The sequence below is a fragment of the Natator depressus genome, chromosome 13, assembly GCF_965152275.1.
Source record: "Natator depressus isolate rNatDep1 chromosome 13, rNatDep2.hap1, whole genome shotgun sequence".
Lineage (NCBI taxonomy): Eukaryota > Metazoa > Chordata > Testudines > Cheloniidae > Natator > Natator depressus.
The window spans coordinates 5,483,051-5,501,771 of NC_134246.1; the positions used below are offsets into that span (position 1 = coordinate 5,483,051).

At 42.8% G+C, this 18,721-nt stretch overlaps 1 protein-coding gene across 8 annotated transcripts; it reads left to right on the forward strand.

The window, feature by feature from the left end:
* Positions 1-1,153: 1,153 nt before the first annotated feature.
* LOC141997266 (uncharacterized) lies at positions 1,154-11,494 on the forward strand. Of its 8 annotated transcripts, none has more exons than XM_074969562.1 (8): positions 1,160-1,334; positions 1,732-1,800; positions 6,500-6,689; positions 6,784-6,843; positions 7,122-7,466; positions 8,301-8,376; positions 9,096-9,182; positions 9,363-11,493. In XM_074969562.1, the coding sequence occupies exons 3-8, from the start codon at positions 6,515-6,517 to the stop codon at positions 9,808-9,810; spliced, it is 1,191 nt and encodes a 396-aa protein (XP_074825663.1). In that variant the 5' UTR covers positions 1,160-1,334; positions 1,732-1,800; positions 6,500-6,514; the 3' UTR covers positions 9,811-11,493. The 8 variants fall into 8 exon arrangements, with proteins under 8 accessions (XP_074825668.1, XP_074825662.1, XP_074825661.1 ...); XM_074969563.1 differs by lacking the exon at positions 1,160-1,334 and adding an exon at positions 1,500-1,568; XM_074969561.1 differs by lacking the exon at positions 1,732-1,800 and having other exon boundaries at positions 1,156-1,334; positions 7,125-7,466; positions 9,363-11,494.
* The last annotated feature ends 7,227 nt before the right edge of the window (positions 11,495-18,721 follow it).

An 18,721-nucleotide genomic window follows, 5' to 3' on the forward strand; every position in this document is an offset into this window, starting at 1 on the left:
GCTGACTCCTGGCATTTTTTCAGCTGACTCTCCCAATTGCCTCATTCTGAGCTATTGCTGATACCAGAAGCTGCCACTGATATTAGAACTGAGCTCAGGTCACAGCCAGGACTCCCCAGAGATCATCACTCACTGTTGACCCAGATAATCTTGACAGGGGTTCCTGCTGAAAGGGGCTTTCTGTGCTACTCGCCCATCAGCTTGAGCAGAAATCTCACAAGCTGTTCTCCTGAATTCTCAGTCTGAAATGGAGGAAATCCTGGGAGGCCAGTCGATCTCACGGGATGTCGGCCACCTTGAACAGTGCCAGAAAGGATGTGAAATCAGCTCGTCCTATGAGTTTCTGGACATCCTTGGCAACACCTGAACCAATTCTACTTCCTAAGCCAGCCCAGATGCAAAACGCTTGAGGGGAGAATTCTGGATCTGGGGTTTTGAAGACAAACCCCAAATCCAGAGCAAGCTGGATCTCTCATTATTACACCCATTTCACAGGTACAAACAGGGTTAGGACCAGACTGTAGTACCTTTATTCATGCTTTCAATGGGTCTACTTGAAGAGTAAAGTGCTTCTCAGGGTGAGTAAGATTGTGCATTGTGGCCCTTTGTAACTTACTCAAGAGGGCCACTGGCAGAACTGGGAATGGAGTCCTGAGTGTGTTGTCTGATCTAACCACTAGACCACACGCTAGCTGTCTGACTATAGACAAGAGGTCATTACCACCCGCTGTAAGCCTGACTCACATAGGGGATGTATGTCACTTCCTGTGTTATTAAAGCAATTGAGTGTCAACAGTTCTGTGTAAATGAACCCAGTGTATTGTAATGGTAGACTCCCAGCAGAGTTGCGAGCTGCCAGCTAGATATGTCCGATAGGTTGATGTGTAAGTCAGGGTGCCCCACTATTTGCTGAGACCGAGAATAACACAATTACTCAGCCAAGCACAACCTGGAGCCCAAGCTTTGAAGGACTGTGAAAATAAATCAGTTTGCTTTTCAAGTTTGCAAGGGCATTGATTCCTCAACCATAGGCCTGTAGGTGTTGTTTTCCTTACATGGCAGGTTACTATGTAACCCAATCAGATGACTGAGAGGAATCTCAGTTAGGGAAGGATTCGGCAGGAGGAATAGAAGGAAATGCATAATCAGACTTGTGCGGTGTTTTTGAAAGAGAGTTACTAGCTGCCAAGCTCTTTTCTTTTGTGTGCAAGTTCCTTTTATTCCCCACAACCAGAAGGCTGCAGGCATATTAATGCTCTCCCTCCTCTTCTCGTTTCCAAAGGGCCTGGAGAATGTTTTCGTATAACGTGCAGAAACGGGCCGTGTACATGCAGGTTTGCGAGCCTCTTCTTCTTCCCTTTCAGGGAGAAAAGAATCCTGACTCCCTTACTCACTGTGCAAGCATGAATTAACCAGGAATGTTCGAGAATTATGCCTGAATAATTCATGAACCTGAATTAATCATGTATTTTCATGAATTATTCATGAATAACTCATGGAAATGCAAGGTTTATTCATGCTCCAAAAAACCCAAGGCTTTTTCCTCTCCTTTTCTGCTCACTCTTCGTGTAAGAAACAGACTGACAGAGGCTAAAGAAAGAAAGAGGGGTGGGGGTATTTGTTTTACAGTGTGGGGCTCCTTATCCAGACAACAGAAACCTGGCAAGGACTTGTGGTGAGGGGACACACACACAAGGCAAAAGAATTTTACGATCACCTTCTCTTCTGCAGCAGGCAGCTGAGAGCTGGATAGACAGGAGACATTTTGCAAGACTCTGCAACTGAAGCAGTGCTAACCAGGCAAGGACTGAGATCTATTGATATCAGGATTTGATCTCTCTCTCTCTTTCTCTCTCTCTCTCGCTCTTTCTCTCTCTTTGTCTATGTGGATTGTTCATTTAGTTGTATTCTTTAAAATGAAATAAAAATTAGGAGAGCAAGTGGGGCTGGAGGGGACAAGAGCCGCTTCTGAAGATTAGTGAAAAGGAAAACATCTTTAAAAAGTTCCTTTTCAGGCTGGAGTTGTTAGTTGCTTGGATCATTAGCTGCAGTAAAACAGATCTGGAAACCTATTTGTTAATTTAAGGGATGGTGAAGTCGCAGCTGTGCATTCATCCCAACCGGTAGCTTAGTCTCTTTGTAACCTTTTGTGGACTAAAGAGCAGGGTTATCTGCAGCTTAGTGCTGTAAAGCTCTAAGGCTGTACAGCGATAGCAGACCGGGGCTTGGAGACAAGTCAATTAACACAAGATAAAATATTATAACATATTAAAAACTCATTGACACGGCCTAGCCGAGGGAGAGGAATTGGAACGAATCAGGGGCTAGTATTTACTAGAAGGGCAGCTATTGTACATAAGACTCGGAAAGTTAGTTGCTTTTGCAAGCAAACTCCTTTTGAGAATGGGTGGAAGATGAAACAATTCTCCAAGAAGAAAAGGAGGACTTCTGGCACCTTAGAGACCTTAAGTGATCACTCTGGTTACAGTCTGTATGGTAACACCCATTGTTTCATGTTCTCTATGTATATAAATCTCCGCACTGTATTTTCTACTGTATGCATCCGATGAAGTGAGCTGTCGCTCACGAAAGCTTATGCTCAAATAAATGAGTTAGTCTCTAAGGTGCCACAAGTCCTCCTTTTCTTTTTGCGAATACAGACTAACACGGCTGCTACTCTGAATTCCCCAAGAATGATTCAGCGCCCAGAGTGAATGGGATCAGTGTGGATGGGGCAGAAAACACCAAGCCTTTAATCGGGGGAGGGTGGTGGTGGTCATGAAACCAGAGGAAACCAGTTTGGATTGGGTGAGGTCTGACCTATGCATTTTGTTTGCTCCCTTCTCCCTCTTGTTCTGTGCTGTAACAAGTCTTTGCTCCCGTGTATAAATGCTCTGGGTTATCCTCTGTCTCCAATAAACCTGCCATAGATTTTTACCACCAGACAGTGGGGCTTACCTTCCTCCCCAAGTGCTCCTGTTCAAACAAATGGGTGTGTTTCTGGAGGACAGTCCTGCTGAGTGTCATTGAGGCCATCAGAATCTTTGTGAGCTTGTTAAAGGCTTCCTATATCCAGGGACCATGCAATGCAATGATGCTTGGAACAAAAACAGCCCAACTTTCCATTTCAGGGCGTAACCCAGACTCCCCTACCGTTCCATTTTTCTGTGTGATCAGAGTCACTAGCAGGGCCCTGGGCTCCCCTCGTGTTTGCCATATTGTTCTGTAAACTCCCATTTGGAGGATGTGCACAGGCCAGCGGTGCAACACCACTGCTTCAGCTCTGTACGTGCCCCACCAGCTCCTCCCCTTGTGCCAGTTACTCCTGGGGCACCTATTATGTTGCAGCGATCCAAGCCAGAGTACCAGACACCACGGTGGTTGGCATGAGAGAAATGCCATTAATAATTCTAATACTGGAGAGGAAGGATGACCTTGAGGTTAAGGAGCTGAACTGGCACTCAGGACGTCTGGCTTCAAATCCCAGCTCCACCATACATTCCTGTGTGACCACAGGCAAGTCACTTAATCTCTCTTTGGTTCACATTCTCATCTGTTAAATCATATAATCATTGAAGTGTAGGACTGGAAGGGACCTCAATAGTTCATCGAGTCCAGCCCCCTGCACTCAAGGCAGGACTATGCAACAACTAGACCATTTCTGACAGGTGTTTGTCTAACCGGTTCTTAAAAACCTCCCATGGAGATTCCACAACCTCACCGGGCAGTTTGTTCAAGTTGTCCAACCTAAACCTCCCTTGCTGCAATGTAAGCCCATTGCTTCTTGTCCTATCCTCGGAGGTTAACAAGAATAATTTTCACCCTCCTCTTTGTAACCTTTTATGTACTGGCAAAGTGTTATCATGTCTCCCTTCAGTCTTCTCTTCTCCAGACTAACAAGCCAGTTTTTTCAATCTTTCCTCATAGGTCATGATTTCTAGACCTTTAATCATTTTTGTTGCTCTCCTCTGGACTTACTCCAATTTGTCCACATCTTTCCTGAAATGTGGCACCCAGAACTGGACACAATATTCCAGTTGAGGCCTAATCAGCGTGGAGTAGAGCGTGTCTTGCTTTCAACACTCCTGCTAATACATCCCAGAAGGATGTTTGCTTTTTTTGCAACAGCGTTACACTGTTGACTCATATTTAGCTTGTGATCCACTATGACCCCCAGATCCCTTTCCACAGTACTCCTTCCTAGGCAGTCATTTCCCATTTTTATGTGTGCAGTTGATTGTTCCTTCCTAAGTGGAGTACTTTGCAGATTGTCCTCTTTGTCTGTCCTGTCAGTTTTGTTTGTAAGCTCTTCAGAGCAGGACTGACTCATGTTAGGTGTTTGTACAGCACCTAACACAATGGGGCCCTGATTCAGGCCTCTAGGTGCTACTGTAATACAAATAATAATAACAATGGATGTCCACTTACACTGGAAACTAACTTGTGCAGTTCCAGTTGTAAAGGAAAGACTACATAACATTTTAACAGGGAGTATTCTAAGCAAATTTAAGAGAAAACAATCACCCGTTTTAAATAGAAGTCAGAGTAGAATGACTTTGAGGTTCTAGTCCATGAAGTGTGTGGTACTTTGGCAGAAAGAAGTTTAGCATAATTCCTGCTGTGTGCACAGATGACAGAATTTGCAAGCTAAAGAAGAGCATGGAGCGATGGTTTTGGGCCTATAAATTCTCTCATCGGCAGGAGAGTTTTAACGTGACCAACACTTTCCACTCTGCCTGTGGAGGAGTTCATACAGAGTTGGCTTTCTTTGTGGAAAAGCCACACCCACATTTTCTCCAGCGTGCTTAAAAAGAGATCAAGTCGTGCAATAATACTAGTACTCTTATAGAGAGTCTTTCATTCATGCATCTTAAAGCACTTTACAACGGAGGGCAGTGTCATTATTCCTATTTGACCGATGGGGAAACTGAGGTACAGAGATCGGAAGGACTTATTCAAGCTCATCCAGCAGGCCAGTGATCGAATAGAACTCAAATCTCCTGTCTCCTAGTTCATGGCTAGCCACTGGGCCACATGGTCTCTTCACTGACCACCTAGCCTGGCTGGTCACAAGAGAACTTCTTTCAAAGTAACTTTTGATTTTTGGAAGAGGGCGGTGCGTGGCTTGGGCTGTCTGTGCCCAAAGTGTGCTGAGTGCTGGGTAGGGGGACTGGGGGCTTTCCGTGCAGTGCTGTCACCGCCTGTGCAAATGACCAGTGACATGTCCGAATTTTCCTTTGCAGTTGTCATGAGAGCGGACACGCCACCCGGGCATGCAAACCAGGCACACAAATGTGCATGCACTTTCCTGAAATTCTGGTTTTGAAGGAATTAATTGGCTCCCCCCCCCCCCAAGAACTTAGCTTTCAAATGTTGTTTGCAGTATGGCTCTCACTCAGCTGGGGTAGAACATGCCTTCAGACCATAATATTCTCATTCCTAGGATATTTTGTTTTAGTCCGAACGGTCTATTGATTTTGTGCTGCCTTTCATGTACAGTGGGTCTGAGTCTCAGCAGATGGGAAATTGCCGTGATTCCATTGAAGTCTGATGCTGTATAAAATTCTCTGCATTGACAAATAGCTCTCACTGCTCCGGCCAGCCCTGGATGGCTTGAGACGATATATGTCATTGTTGGAACTGCAGTTTCTCTTTTAAAAAAATACCAAACAACAACAATGACACCCCCGCAGGCCTGTACCTGTAGTCCCCTCAATGAGCAATCTCCAGGAGAAAACTGGAAGAGTTCAGTACAAACAACAATGAGAATCAGGGGAACAGCAGAAAGGAGGGAAGGGAATTTGTTGCAGGGGCAAGTGTTCCACGTGCTACTCTCATTGTCAATACAAATTCCCAGGTAGGGTTTGCTTCTGTGCTGCTCCTGATCACAGTGGGCAGCATTTTGGCATGCTTCTGTACTGCAAGGTGATCCCAGCTTTGCCAGATTACAAATACCAGTGCAAAAACGATCTGCTGTCAGGAACTGGAGAGTGGTTACAGACACTCTGGCCTGGTTATTTTTGTAATTCTAGTGATTTGTAGGCATTATCAGAGCACTCACCACTACAGCAGCTGAGCTCCCAGTTAACCTGATTATTTCCAGGACAACCATGCTGTTAGCATTATTTTTGCCCTGAAGCAAGTCCTTGAATAGATGTACAATATTTGAATTTACTTCTTTTAATGAACGACCATAAGCTGCTGATAAACACGCCGCATTCATCAGACATTAAAAAGGCATCATAATAACACTGTAAGCAAGCACTTCACTGAAGCTGAACACACTATTCACAGTGAATAATAGACAAGATTTTCAAAGATGGGTGTACCTAAATCTGAAATTAGGCACCCAAATGAGAGGCCTGATCTCCAAAAGTTCTAGGCAATCAGCAGTTTCCTCTGCATCCCTAATAATTAAAGTGGGTGTACTCTGGAACATAGCTCCAGCAAGGGTGAAATACCCCTGGCATGGATTCTTGTTCCTTATCTTCTCTTCTAGGTGGTGCTGGTCCAAATGGCTGCCAAGCTTTACGTTCTAATCAGCTGGCCAGACGGCAGCCGTGTGATCAACATCGAAAACATCAAAGAACCCCGAAAGCCATTTCATCTCTATGCAGTGGGTGAGCAGGTGCTAGCCCGCTGCCCTGGCTTCAGTGGTCTGTATTGGGGGGTCGTGGAAGGCATAAGTGGTAAGTGATCATTATCCATCCTAGACTTATGCCTCTTGGGAGCAGCCTCTAGAAACAAGTGAAATGAACATTGAAAACCCTTTTCTTCCAACAGAGCATAAAGATATCTTAGAGAAAAGGCTGCAGGAAAATAGACAACTCTTTGAGAAGCTAAGTAAGTGTGGGGTTTTGCACAGGAGGATTAATATTCAGCAGGCAGTGTATTTCTTGAGGAAAGTAATTAAATATAGTAACCTTATACCCCGGTGCATTTTTTTTTAATGGATGGATCATAAATACATCCTCATCCCATGCCTAATGAACCATCCGACAGCGTCCATGTGGTAAGGACTGAGAGCACTGCTGTGGGCAGTCGGGCTCTAGAGGTGTAATGTTGCAATATATGTCATTGTGGTATTGCCAATTACCATACATGCCCCATGTTGCTTTCAGAAGAAGAACCAGCAGTGCACAGTGGGCTGCCATCCCAAACTAAAAAATCAAGGAAGACTTTTCCAAAATGGATGCCAGGAAGCTCCTTTCGCAAATACAACGATGACAGGAGCATCTACGTCAAACCGCTGGTCAGGGATGAAGACGCAGGGCTCCAGAATGATGCTGCCGTCTCTTCTGTCTTAAAGGAGAGGCGCATCCTGACTAGCACGACTAGATCCCACTGCACCATGTCAGCACCTTATCACTCTTCCACGGCCTTCAAATCACCATCCCCGTTCTTGACCCTGGCTGTGCCTGGCACATCCCAGAATGAAGAAGCAAGGCCTGGCACAGCTACCAGAGGTAAACCAGCTGGGATTATTGTCTGTGAATGAGTCAAATGTTTTATTTTATTCCACGCTTGGCTATTTTTAACTTTTAATGTTGGTGTTAGTGAAAAGTGTCAGAGGGGCTCTGAATTCCTGTTTCTCTGCAGTGTGGGCTGCAGACCAATGCACATGTATTTTCCCTGGGTGTGAGAACTGTAATGGTGAGAGCTGAGTTCTTTCCATCCTTGGTGTCTCTTCTCCAGTGGGGCTGCTCACCAAGGTGACAACTCTGTGGTAGTGGCTTTTGTGTGATCCAAAGCACGCTGAGATCGCCAGCTCTTTTCTCATATGCTCACAATTCTTTCCACACAAGCCAGTGAAGCACACTCCGAATATAATTTATTTGTTTAATTAATTGTAAAGTACCCAAAAGTGTGCTGACCTGAACGTCTGACCTGTTTCAGGTTTACCTATCAATTCATCCATACACACATACTAAAACTCCCTGAAAGTAACCATCTTGTTTTCTGTGTGTTTGTCATTTGTGCTAATGACTACACTAGTGTCCATAGACTTTTTCACCTTCATGATCCATGTTCCCCCTGCCCAGTTTCTTCACGGATGGCACAGTGCCTTGCTAAGGATATTGTGGTTGAATTACAACTATATATTGTGATGAAGGTTTTTCTTTCTGCCTGTAACAAAACTCCAACAGTTCAAGCCAAAGACAGCATGTTTGAGTCATGCTGTTGATAACTTGGGAGCATCAAACAGAAGTACTTAGATGAACGTGCTCTGGAGACCAAGGTATCCAGGTGATGACAATTTCACATCTGTCTTTTGCTTCCTGCTCCGACCCTCTTTCTAGATTACATCACCCTGACAATGAAAAGGAAGTCAGATGGCATTCTAGCTAAGTGTCAGCAGCACATCCGTACCGACAGGTAATATTCCCATAAGCCGTAAGGACAGTGAAGGTTTCAAAGTGCTTCTCGTAGTCTCCACTTCTGGTTCACTAGCTGTGGTTCCATTTCCTGATGCTGCTTGCTTCATATAGATTGGTTTGTCCTGCCTTGTTGACACAACTTTGAGGACAAAGGGGAGTTCCAGGGGATCTGGGGCAATTGAGGAGAGCTGCCTATTCCGACCACAAATGATCCATGAAGGACAAAGTCGAAATTGAGGCAGCTCTTCCTGCCCTCCACATAGAGCCAGAAACTGCCCTCAATTATACCAATGTAAATCGAGAATAACTCAGTTGCAGTCATAGTTAGGGCCTGAATTTCCACTGCCCTGTCCCCTGTGTAATCATTTAAGTGTGAACCAAACCATGAATGGCAGTATTCTGCATCCCCTTTGCACTTGTTTTGTAAGAGACTATACACATGTAAGCAAGTGGGGAATCAAGCCCATAATATAGAACATGTATTTAAGGAGCTGATATTTTCTATGTAAAACGCAGGGAGGGACATTTATCTGAAATGCTTGCCCACTGACATAAAGTATTACAAGATATCTACCTCGTTTACTTGGGATGCCACATGATATTGGAGTTGGCTGGGTTTTCACAAAATGCTGTGTTGTACACTTTAGACCACAGAGCACTTACGAAATAAATATGAACCATCTTCCATTGCTTGTTGGTCTGTTTGTTTTTTTCTAGCTGTGATGAACCAAAGACTGAAGGTTCCCCAGAAACAGATGATTTTGAGGTAGTTCAGAAAGATTTTGGCCCTGGTGAAATGGAAAGGTAATTAATGAAAAATGAAGGTGCAGGTCTGCTCTTCCCAGCCCAGTTTTTCAGACTCAGGTAGCTTGGGTATTCAGTGGGCAATGCATGCTGAACTGACACGTCACACCCATTGCTAGCTGAAGGAGAATGGCGCTTTGTGACAGGCATGCATGTTATATGTTTCATTTTATTTTCTAGGACCGAGAAGATTGAGCAACTGGAGAGAATCATAGTAGATCTCCACCAAGAGATTCTCTCCCTGAAACGGAAGGTGCAGCGGCTGGAATCACTGTCCTTTCAGGAAGAACCCCGCAGGCAGCAATGCGAGGTGGTGGAACTCTTTAATGGATACACGAAAGAGCAGCTGAAAGAGGCCATCCGATTCGACCAGAAAATCAGCACCGCCTGCAAAACACTACTCTACAAGCTGTTCACGTCCGACTATATACAGAGCCACTCCATCACAGGAAGGAGAGGGAACACCTTTCGGGAGGCTAAGCCCATGATGGATGAGCGGTGCATCAAAATCATTAGGGTGTTACTGAAGCAGAAGTTTGGGGACCACCTGAGTGACACAGTAATCACTGAGAAAATCCAAAATGTGCAGAAAGCACTCAGGCAGAAATTTAAGACTGAATGTCTCTGAGCAGCATGTGATTCGATATCTCATTTCCTGGGCAGTGCCAGAATCTAGAATACAATGCATTGAGCAGCCTTTCCAAAAAGTTGCTTTACCTTTGTTGTTTTGCTGATTCAGCCCCTGGATTAGTTGTGAAAGCTTTTGGTGAAATATCTGCTAGAAACAACACAAAATATCTGTGGCTAAGAGTCTGTCGGCATTCACACAGTGGGAGATTTTCACCCAGAATTTTCCAAGTCTGACGTCATTTTACAAACCCCAGTTTCACAAATCATGCAAAGGAGTCAATGTTTTTGTTCCGTTTATAATGGACAACTTTGGGGCGGGGGGGGGGAGAAGACTTGGAGATTTCAATTAAAGAAGCCCCCATAAATTTGGATGGGTAATCAAATCTGATTCCAACTATTCATAACACCTTGAGTCTGAAAAGTGATGCTGAAAATCTTACAAGAAGTAGGTTTTAAACACCCAAACTTTAGGATGCGTGTTCCAGACTGACACGGTCAGCCTTCTGAAGTTCCTCCTGTCAGACAGCTAGTATTTCAGATCCAGCTCAAATGAAGCTATAACCTATTTGCAGACTCACAGACATCAATTTTAACCTTTTCACTAGTCTCTATTTCTTCACTTCCTCTCGGGTTACTGCAGTGGTAAATAAGGTGGAGAGGGAAGGTTCAGAGGGACGCAAGCCACCACTCACTGAAAGGGCATGGTGAGACACTTTCCACTTATCTCTCTCGTAACACGCAAGGCAGTAAGATGTAGATGCCACATACAGCCTTGTAGAGGGTTAGAACCAAAAATTTCACCTCTCGGGGCAATGAGTGTAACCTGAATAAAAGCAATACACGTGAATTGTACATGGAACTTAAAGGGCTCTGGGCCCACCTGATCCTCACATGGGAATTGCATCCCTTTCCTCATTCAAACTTGCTTCTCTCCTCTCAGCTGCAGCCCCCAGCTTCTGCCAAAGATAGAACAAAATGAATCCCTTTGATGCCAGATGAGTGTGTCTGAGAATTTCCTCTGATGACAGAATGGGAGAGCTCCATAAAACATTAACAGAAGGAAATGATAGCTAGTGGGGTTTTTGTTGTGGTGGTTGCTTGCTTTTATTTTTAATGTTCCTAATGCAGCTGTGTGGAAGAAGTGGTTAAAATTCATCCGAACTATCACAAATCTACCCAACAATAAAAGCTCAAAGCTACTCGCTCACCCACTTAAATTACTCTCTTTCTTTTGCTCTTTCAGAAAACAGATTTTTCTACTCAGATATTGAACAATTCAGCAGCAACAGTGTAAGAGGGAGAGAAACTTGGCTCTCTACAGCTGTCCTCTCCTTTAGGAGTCAAAAACATTACGAACACAGTCACTATTATTATTATTTTTTTATTTATTTCAATTAGCATAGTGCTTGGGAACCCTAGTCATGGACCAGAACCCCACTGTACTATGTATAAGCACAGAAAAAAAGGCAGGCCCTGCCTCAAGGAGCTTGCAGTCAAAGTCCCCATAAAAGAATAAAACAACACCCCAGCATAGGGATGTCCAGCAGCAGAGCTGTCCAGAGAACAGAAATTCCAGTTCACAGAAGATTTGGAGAGTTCGACATTTGTTTTCATTCCAATGAGCAACGAAACCCAAAATTCTCCATGAAAGAAAATTTTGAAAAAAAAAACCCCATTTTATCTCAACAGTAATCTATAATGTAATACAAAATAAAAAATTCTGAAGCCAAAAATCATTTTGAAAGGAAAAATCAAAACAGTCCCTTTTCAGAACTTTTTCTTCCTGATATTTTTCTCCAAAATGAAACTTTGGCAAAACCGACAGGATTTCGCAAAATATTTCCATTTAATTGAAACTGAATTTCTCAAAGGAAAATGGTTTTGTCACAGTTTTTCAGACCAGCTTTACCCAGCAATATCTGGCAGTAATGCCTGATTGTTGGAGCTACGTTGAATAGTCTAGTCAGTAACAGAGGAGGTTCTATCACCTCCTCCAATGCAGCCATCTCTGCACAACGCCATACATTAAAAATACATTATTAGAGCTTGTCTATTCTTTGTGTAGATCTCATCCTCAGCATCAAATGAATTTGTTCTTATTATCAATGACAAGACCTACGCAATTAGGGACAGATGTTCTGCCAGTTTCCAAAAATATGTCCACAAAAGGTCAAATTGGTTAGTCTGAGTCATCCCTCTGCAATGGTTTAGAACATGGAGCTTGCTCATAAACCAGGGCTCCATTTCAGAGGTGGTTCAGTTTCCTGATAGAGGCTTTGCTTTTGGTTGACATCACTGTTCTGTGACAAGTCCCAAGAGATTTTTCATGATAATTGATCAGGGCAAAGATTTCGAAAGGCACAGATGGGAGATGGGGGCTCAACTGCCCTTGTGCCTTTGAAAACTTTCCCCCAGGATGTCACTTTGAAGTTTCCTCAGAAAGATGGTGTCTTCAGCAACACAGTGTCTCTTAACACTTTCGTGATCGGTAGTAATGATTCAAGTAGAAAAGTGCTGCCATGTTGGTGACCAGCACCACCTCCTAAGTTAATTGGGCTTTTCTCCACAGTATTCCACGGATGGTCTATTTTAGCCCTAGAAGCTTACTTACCCGGAGCTTATCAGACCATGTGCCAAGGTGCAGCCTTGAAAGCCAGGCAGCAAATATTGTTTATGGAAATACTTTTTCTTTCCTCCCATACTGAGCCCCTTATCCTGATCAATGGAGGGTGATGCAGAACCAGAGCACGTTGTTAATTTTTTTTTAAAGGACATGTTTCTAGCCACCAAAGGCCCCTGTAACAAGTTAATCCCAATCTGCTTCAGGGGAAACAGATGTGCTGTGTGACCTTTCAGCGCAAAAGGTCACGCGGCCGATCCCTTTGAGGTAAACTTCGTGTCTGATATGTTCCCTGATGGTCAGCAAACACGCGCGGAAAATGGCAGCCATTTCAGCCTCCTCCCGCCTATGCACGGCCCACCAAGTCACTCATGAGAGAATGTTCAAATGGTTCCCTATCAGCAAATAAAAGGTGTCCTTATTCGCTCTCACTCCTTTGAGAAATGGCTCCTGCGGCAGAGCGGAGAAGGAAGACACAAGTGGCATTTAGTTAAGTGCCAGTTCATTTGGAGGGTATTCTCAAAGGCAGTCAGGAATGCTGAGATAATTGGACACACTCACAGACAGGTGAGCCTACAGAATGAGAGCAGCAGACGATAAAAACTGCAGTTATCTCACCAAAGGTCACTCCGGCAGCTTGATACCTTGTCAGAGACCGTCACGTCACACCGAGTGGTGTCATCTTTTAGTGCTCCCAGGGTTGGAGGAATAGAGGAGGAGGAGGCTGTATGTCAGAGCTACTTCAAGGAGGGATGTTCAAAGCCTTCCAAAGGCTACGTCCCTCCCCACTTCTCAAAAGCCCTCAACTGAATTATGTTCACCTTCCACTTTAACAGCAACATCAGAGTTAAAGTGAGTGTCTGGACGGGATTTTTGCTAATACACGGGATACTTTAATCCATAATCTCAGATAAGACATAACTACTTAACAGGGCTCTTAGCGACTCTGGGTTCAGAAAAGTTAGAATTGTAGTGAAAGAGAAAGGCCAAACGCGGAATGGATTTAGGGGAGTTTTGTCATTCAGTCAAAAGCAAGGCGGTACAGGCCCTTTCTTCTCATTAGGACTGGGAGAAATTATTTGGCCAAAACTTTTTCAGTGAAAAATGCAGATTTGGATTGACCAAACCAAAGTGCTTCAATCGGGGGCAGGGGGGAATCTGAAAAAATCCAAACATTTCATTTTGACATTTTTTCAATGAAATGTTTCATACTTCCGCTTTTAAATGATTTTTTTTAAATATCCTTCAATTTTATTTAAAAGTTTTTTGAAAAGATCAAAATGGAAACAAAATATTTTTGACCCCAAATTAATTTTTTCTTTACTTTTCAGTTCGCTGAAGCATTTGGAAAATTTTTTATTACAGCTGAGCTGGCAACAGTTCTGCACACAGTTCTACTCCTCGTGCAACCTCCAGAATTAAACCAATACCTCAGAATCTTGATCTTCCTCCTCCCTTAGAGAAACCATGAGACAAATCCAAAGGTCATTGTCTTCAAACCAGTTCAGACTGAAATGTGGGGTAATTGTCAGTTAACTATGAGCCTCGTGGGAAATTACGTTCTCATGCCTGCTAAAGTTCAGATTCCAGCTGTGAAACACTGAAGTGGATATGATTAGAATGCCCTGGTGTTCAGGAACTGGGACCCCGTGGCATTTTTTGGATGATAAGACACTTTCTGACAATTACCAGGACTCTTGACCGTTTTGATGCATCATTTCTCTGCAGATTTTTTTTCCCTTTCATGCCTCCCTTCCCCTTGTCTTCCCCTGGGCCAGCGAGTTGGCCTCTGGAAAAGAATGGGCACAGATTGGACAGCAAGTTCTAGCAAGAGGGGCTGCCAAAGGAGAGAGGTGTCTTTGAACACAGTGGACAACCCTCTCACCTGCCTATGAGCAGCTGTTCAAATAAGAAAAAGGCAAGTGGCACGGTGACCAGCGCTGGTTTAATGCTGTATGTCCTTTTTCATCTTTATTTAAGCATTTGAACATGTTATAATGTTAGATTTAGGTTTAAGTTTCATTGTAATACTTGGGGGGGGGGGGTTGTGCGTTGGCCTAAGGCTAAATTGCCATTCATAAACGTTGCTTTGCTTCTCACCTACCAGCTTAGAAAATCTAATTTATATAAGCATGATCTCTGAAACGGGGACTAACTAATAGCCGGGAGGGATTTTAGGTCACAGTAATGCTATTAGTTAGATACAATCTCTGGAACAGCAATCAGAGCCTCTTTCTAGCTGTAATGTTTTTATACGTTTCCGATTTTCAGGAATAGCACAGCATTAGACCGCACTTATTTCTTGTTCAATGCCATTTTTTAAGGCCTGCATGCACAATGGAGAGGAAGCCTAATCTAGGGGCCAGCACACTGGACTCAGGGTCCAGAAACCTGGGTTCTCTTCCCAGCTCCGCCACTCATCTACTGTGAGACCTTGGGTGAGTCACTGCCTCTCGCTATGTCTCTGCTTCAGATCCCATCCCTTTGTCTGTTTACAATGTGACCTCTCTGGGGCAGCGACTGTCTATTACTGTGCCTTTGTGCAGCCCCAGAACAATGGGGCCCCGATTCCTGATCTCCAGGTGCTACCATAATAGAAATAATAATAATATAATAACCCAGTACTCTTTGTTTTTGGAGAAGCAGCCCATGTATTTGTGGTGCTCCGCAAGGCAATCCCAGATGGCCTGCAGAGCGTAGACCATACAGCATCGATCTGTCTTTGAGCCTGGGAATTTTAGTTGTTACAGATTTCAGAGACTCTTTTGACTTAAAGAAAATCAACAAAGCCCAACTACGCTGATTTGTCTCTTTCCTTGTAGTGTGTTCCTTTGGTGTAAATTCAGCAGTAATCAGACCGGCAGATAGTGCCAAAAGTGACGGCAGAGCAAACACACAGAAGGGCTGGATCACATAACAGATGCATCTTGAGAAGTTAGAACAGTGGGGGCCACTGGCAAGAAGTGAGGGAATTGGTGGTGACGGGCATAAAGACGCCACCTGGGGAGAAATGAAACTTACAAAATAAGAGGGACATACCCAAGCACTAAATCCAGTTTGTTTTAATACTTTCATCCCAATTTTGTCCATGTGACTCTTTCAGATAACCAAAACCTGTAGCTGCCGCAGAGAAAATGCAGGTTTAGGACTGGGAGTGGGGATATTCAGGAATGGGTCTCAAGGTCTGAGAGCTCAAGATTTCAGAATAGGAAACAGTCTAAGAATCACAATCACACAGTAACTATGCAAACCCATCAGCATCCATACTGGTTTGGAGTGCCCACTAGATTTTCTGTACTCTGTTTAAGGGAGACTATGCTTTGCAACTCTAGGGGCTCATAACAAACATTTATCACTTTGCCTTTCAGCGTTTGTGCTCTTTGAAACCCACGGACCATCACACATTGCTTTAATGAAATCATTTAAAATGTAGTTTATGCTCTTCCCCAGTTCTTTATCCATTCTATCCAGCCAGTGGTATTAGGCTACTTTTATGCAAATTCCATGAAGCCGATGAATCCTTCTGCTGGTACAAGTTGCTAAAGGCATTTGCACAAACCTCAGCTCTGTCAGAACTAAAGGCACAACGGACAGCTAAAGTTTCTCATGCTGTCAAACAGTAATTCTTTATTTGATGCCTATAACGATTTCTTTGTTTTAATAAATCTGTCTCTCTCATAACAATATAAAATATTCAATATCAATGTAAGAAAGGGAGAAAAATTATATACATACATATATATGTATTACAAATACACACAAATTATATATTGACAATATCTATTTTTACCTTCTTGCATTGGTGTTCAAAATGTATATTATATATGTGTGTGTGTGTTGCATTGTCCATATACATACCTGCAATTATATATCATTTCAAATAATTTGTTTCTAAAATCTTTTGTGACTATGCTTTGGCAATACTTATTAATCATGCATACTTTTTTATAAATATTTCTCTGACTATAGTATATAATTATGTTGACAATATCTGTCTATCTGTCTACTTCTCTTTCCATCTAGAGAGGGAAGTAGGATGGGGAAGTTAGCAACCATAATACATACATTATTATAGAAATTAAATTAAATATAGTGCCAGCCCTCTGTGTGCAGAACACACTAAGGAAATAAAAGGCACTTTGGCCTTTAATAACATTGGGATATGAATGGCCTGATAATGGCAATATGAATTATATTCACACACTCAGACACATGCAAAATGAAAAAGAATGAATTCTATTATAGAATGACTGTTGTCCTTCCTCTGTTCAGCAGCCTATCCCAACATGTCATAAAGGCTTTAAAACCAGATGGCATGTTTTGATGGAAATTGGAGCTTTGTATGTTTCCTGTGGAAGCAGGAATAGTTGATTAGCATATCGAAAAGCATTTCAAGCACTGTGGGTGAAATTCTGGCCTCACTGAAGTCAACAGAACTTTTGTCATTGACTTCTCTGGAATCAGGATTTCACTCCATAGGTTCTCTGTTTCCTGCTGTAAGTCTGCTGAAGTCAGTAGAAATGCACCAGAGATGAATTTGGTCCCATGGCCCAGTTCTGAATTCCTTCTATACTGAGCATTTCCATAGGCCTCAATGGGGATTTGAGGAATGCAGTGAATATAGGGTAGGTCCCAAGATAGAGAAACAAAAAGAAGTTTAGCATTAGGAGCATAAGAATGAAATCCGGTGTGTATAATGGGAAGAAATCCTGCTGAGTTCAGACTTGATGCATCAAGGTTCTTAAACATGCGCCGAGCTATAAACATTGACTTCAGTGGGACTACTCATATGCTTAAAATTAAGCATGTGCTGAAGTGAATTGCTGAATCAGAACCTTATTCAGGTCATCCTAAACAAGAGGCAATAAAATCTTTATAACATCTTTAAACCATCTCTTTATACATTAATTTGAATTCTGTACCTCTCACATATGATACATTATGCTGGAGCTAGTCACAACAGCATGGTTAAGGCTGCATGTTATGTGTATGTGTATTAATAACTTTTTCCTAATTTTTCTCTCCTTTTGGCTCTAATATGGGATGGGAGACACAAATTAACTGGTAACATGGCATCATGATTTCTTTCTTTCAAAAGTCTCCAGTGTTCCTGTATAAATAATGCACCACCAGCAGTGTTTGCACATCTCTTAGCTTGGCTAGAGTGTCATCTCACATTTTGTTCACTTCGGAAACACTTTATTTTCATAACGTTTTATTGGGTAATTTTTTGTTGAGAACTGGGAATTAGCTGCAATAATGAGAGCTGCATGCCTGATTTAATACCTAGGAATTAGCACTCTACATAGCATATTACTGCATGAGGCTTGGTTACTTATTGTTTCTCTTAAAGATAAACAGTATTACTGACTGCTATTACTTATGCAGTAAAAGAGAGGATGTCAGATATACAAGAGAAGAGACTACAGCAGGATAGAGGGAATAGAACTATGGGTTATAGTTAGGATTCACTATTATACTATCCAAGAGCTAGGTTTTGATAACAAATAATAATTAATAGTAGTATCATGCCGAAAGGCACCTCACAGACCATATAGTTAGATAAGTTCCCACTGCCCCCCATAAGTTTACTATCTACATATTGCAGTTCTAAAAATTATCCTGTAAATGAAAGAATCAATCATTTCTGATGCACAAAGATACAGGTAAGATCATAGAACTCTTTGGGCAAGCTTCATACCAGGTATAACGCCAATGACTTCATTGGAGATAAATTTGACTAATTGTCCATTATGGCTTAAATCAGGATTTGAACCTCCCTCTTCAGTGGGAAGAAGTGAGCGTATTATCACAAAGCAGTGGCCCTTTTTTTATATATAGAACAAATTGTCCCTTTAAAATACTGTACATCGGAAGAGGTAAGGCACTCATTGAGCCTGCACTCTTGCACTGGCATGTTCTCACACCAGAAGGGCAGGAACAGTTGGAACTCGTAGCAGAAGCACGAGAAACCCATTTCCACTACTCTTCCCTTCGACTCAAATTTCAGCTCAGTGTAGCAGCACATTTACACCCAAATACCATGCTTAGCAACAGGTCCCTGAACAGCATGTTGGGGGGATTACTTCCCTTCCAATGGAGGTGATCAGAGATTTGCAGAGATCTATTTTTCTTGATCCTGGAGTTTTCTCCAACCTCACAAATCATGATCTACTGTGTATAGAAATGGTGCTGTCTCAGTGTTTGAATATGCTTTTAATGAAGTGCAATGGAATGGAGAAATCTTGTTAATCCTGATCAGCAGGGGCTCTATCCAATGCTCACTGAA

What these genes read in the sequence shown, in the direction of transcription:
- LOC141997266 (XM_074969560.1), top strand. Translation starts at nt 1,293, where the DNA reads ATGTTTTCGTATAACGTGCAGAAACGGGCCGTGTACATGCAG. An exon ending in GCCTGGCACAGCTACCAGAG is followed by an intron (nt 7,467 to 8,300) that starts GTAAACCAGCTG and finishes CCCTCTTTCTAG; the next exon opens with ATTACATCACCCTGACAATG. An exon ending in CAGCACATCCGTACCGACAG is followed by an intron (nt 8,377 to 9,095) that starts GTAATATTCCCA and finishes GTTTTTTTCTAG; the next exon opens with CTGTGATGAACCAAAGACTG.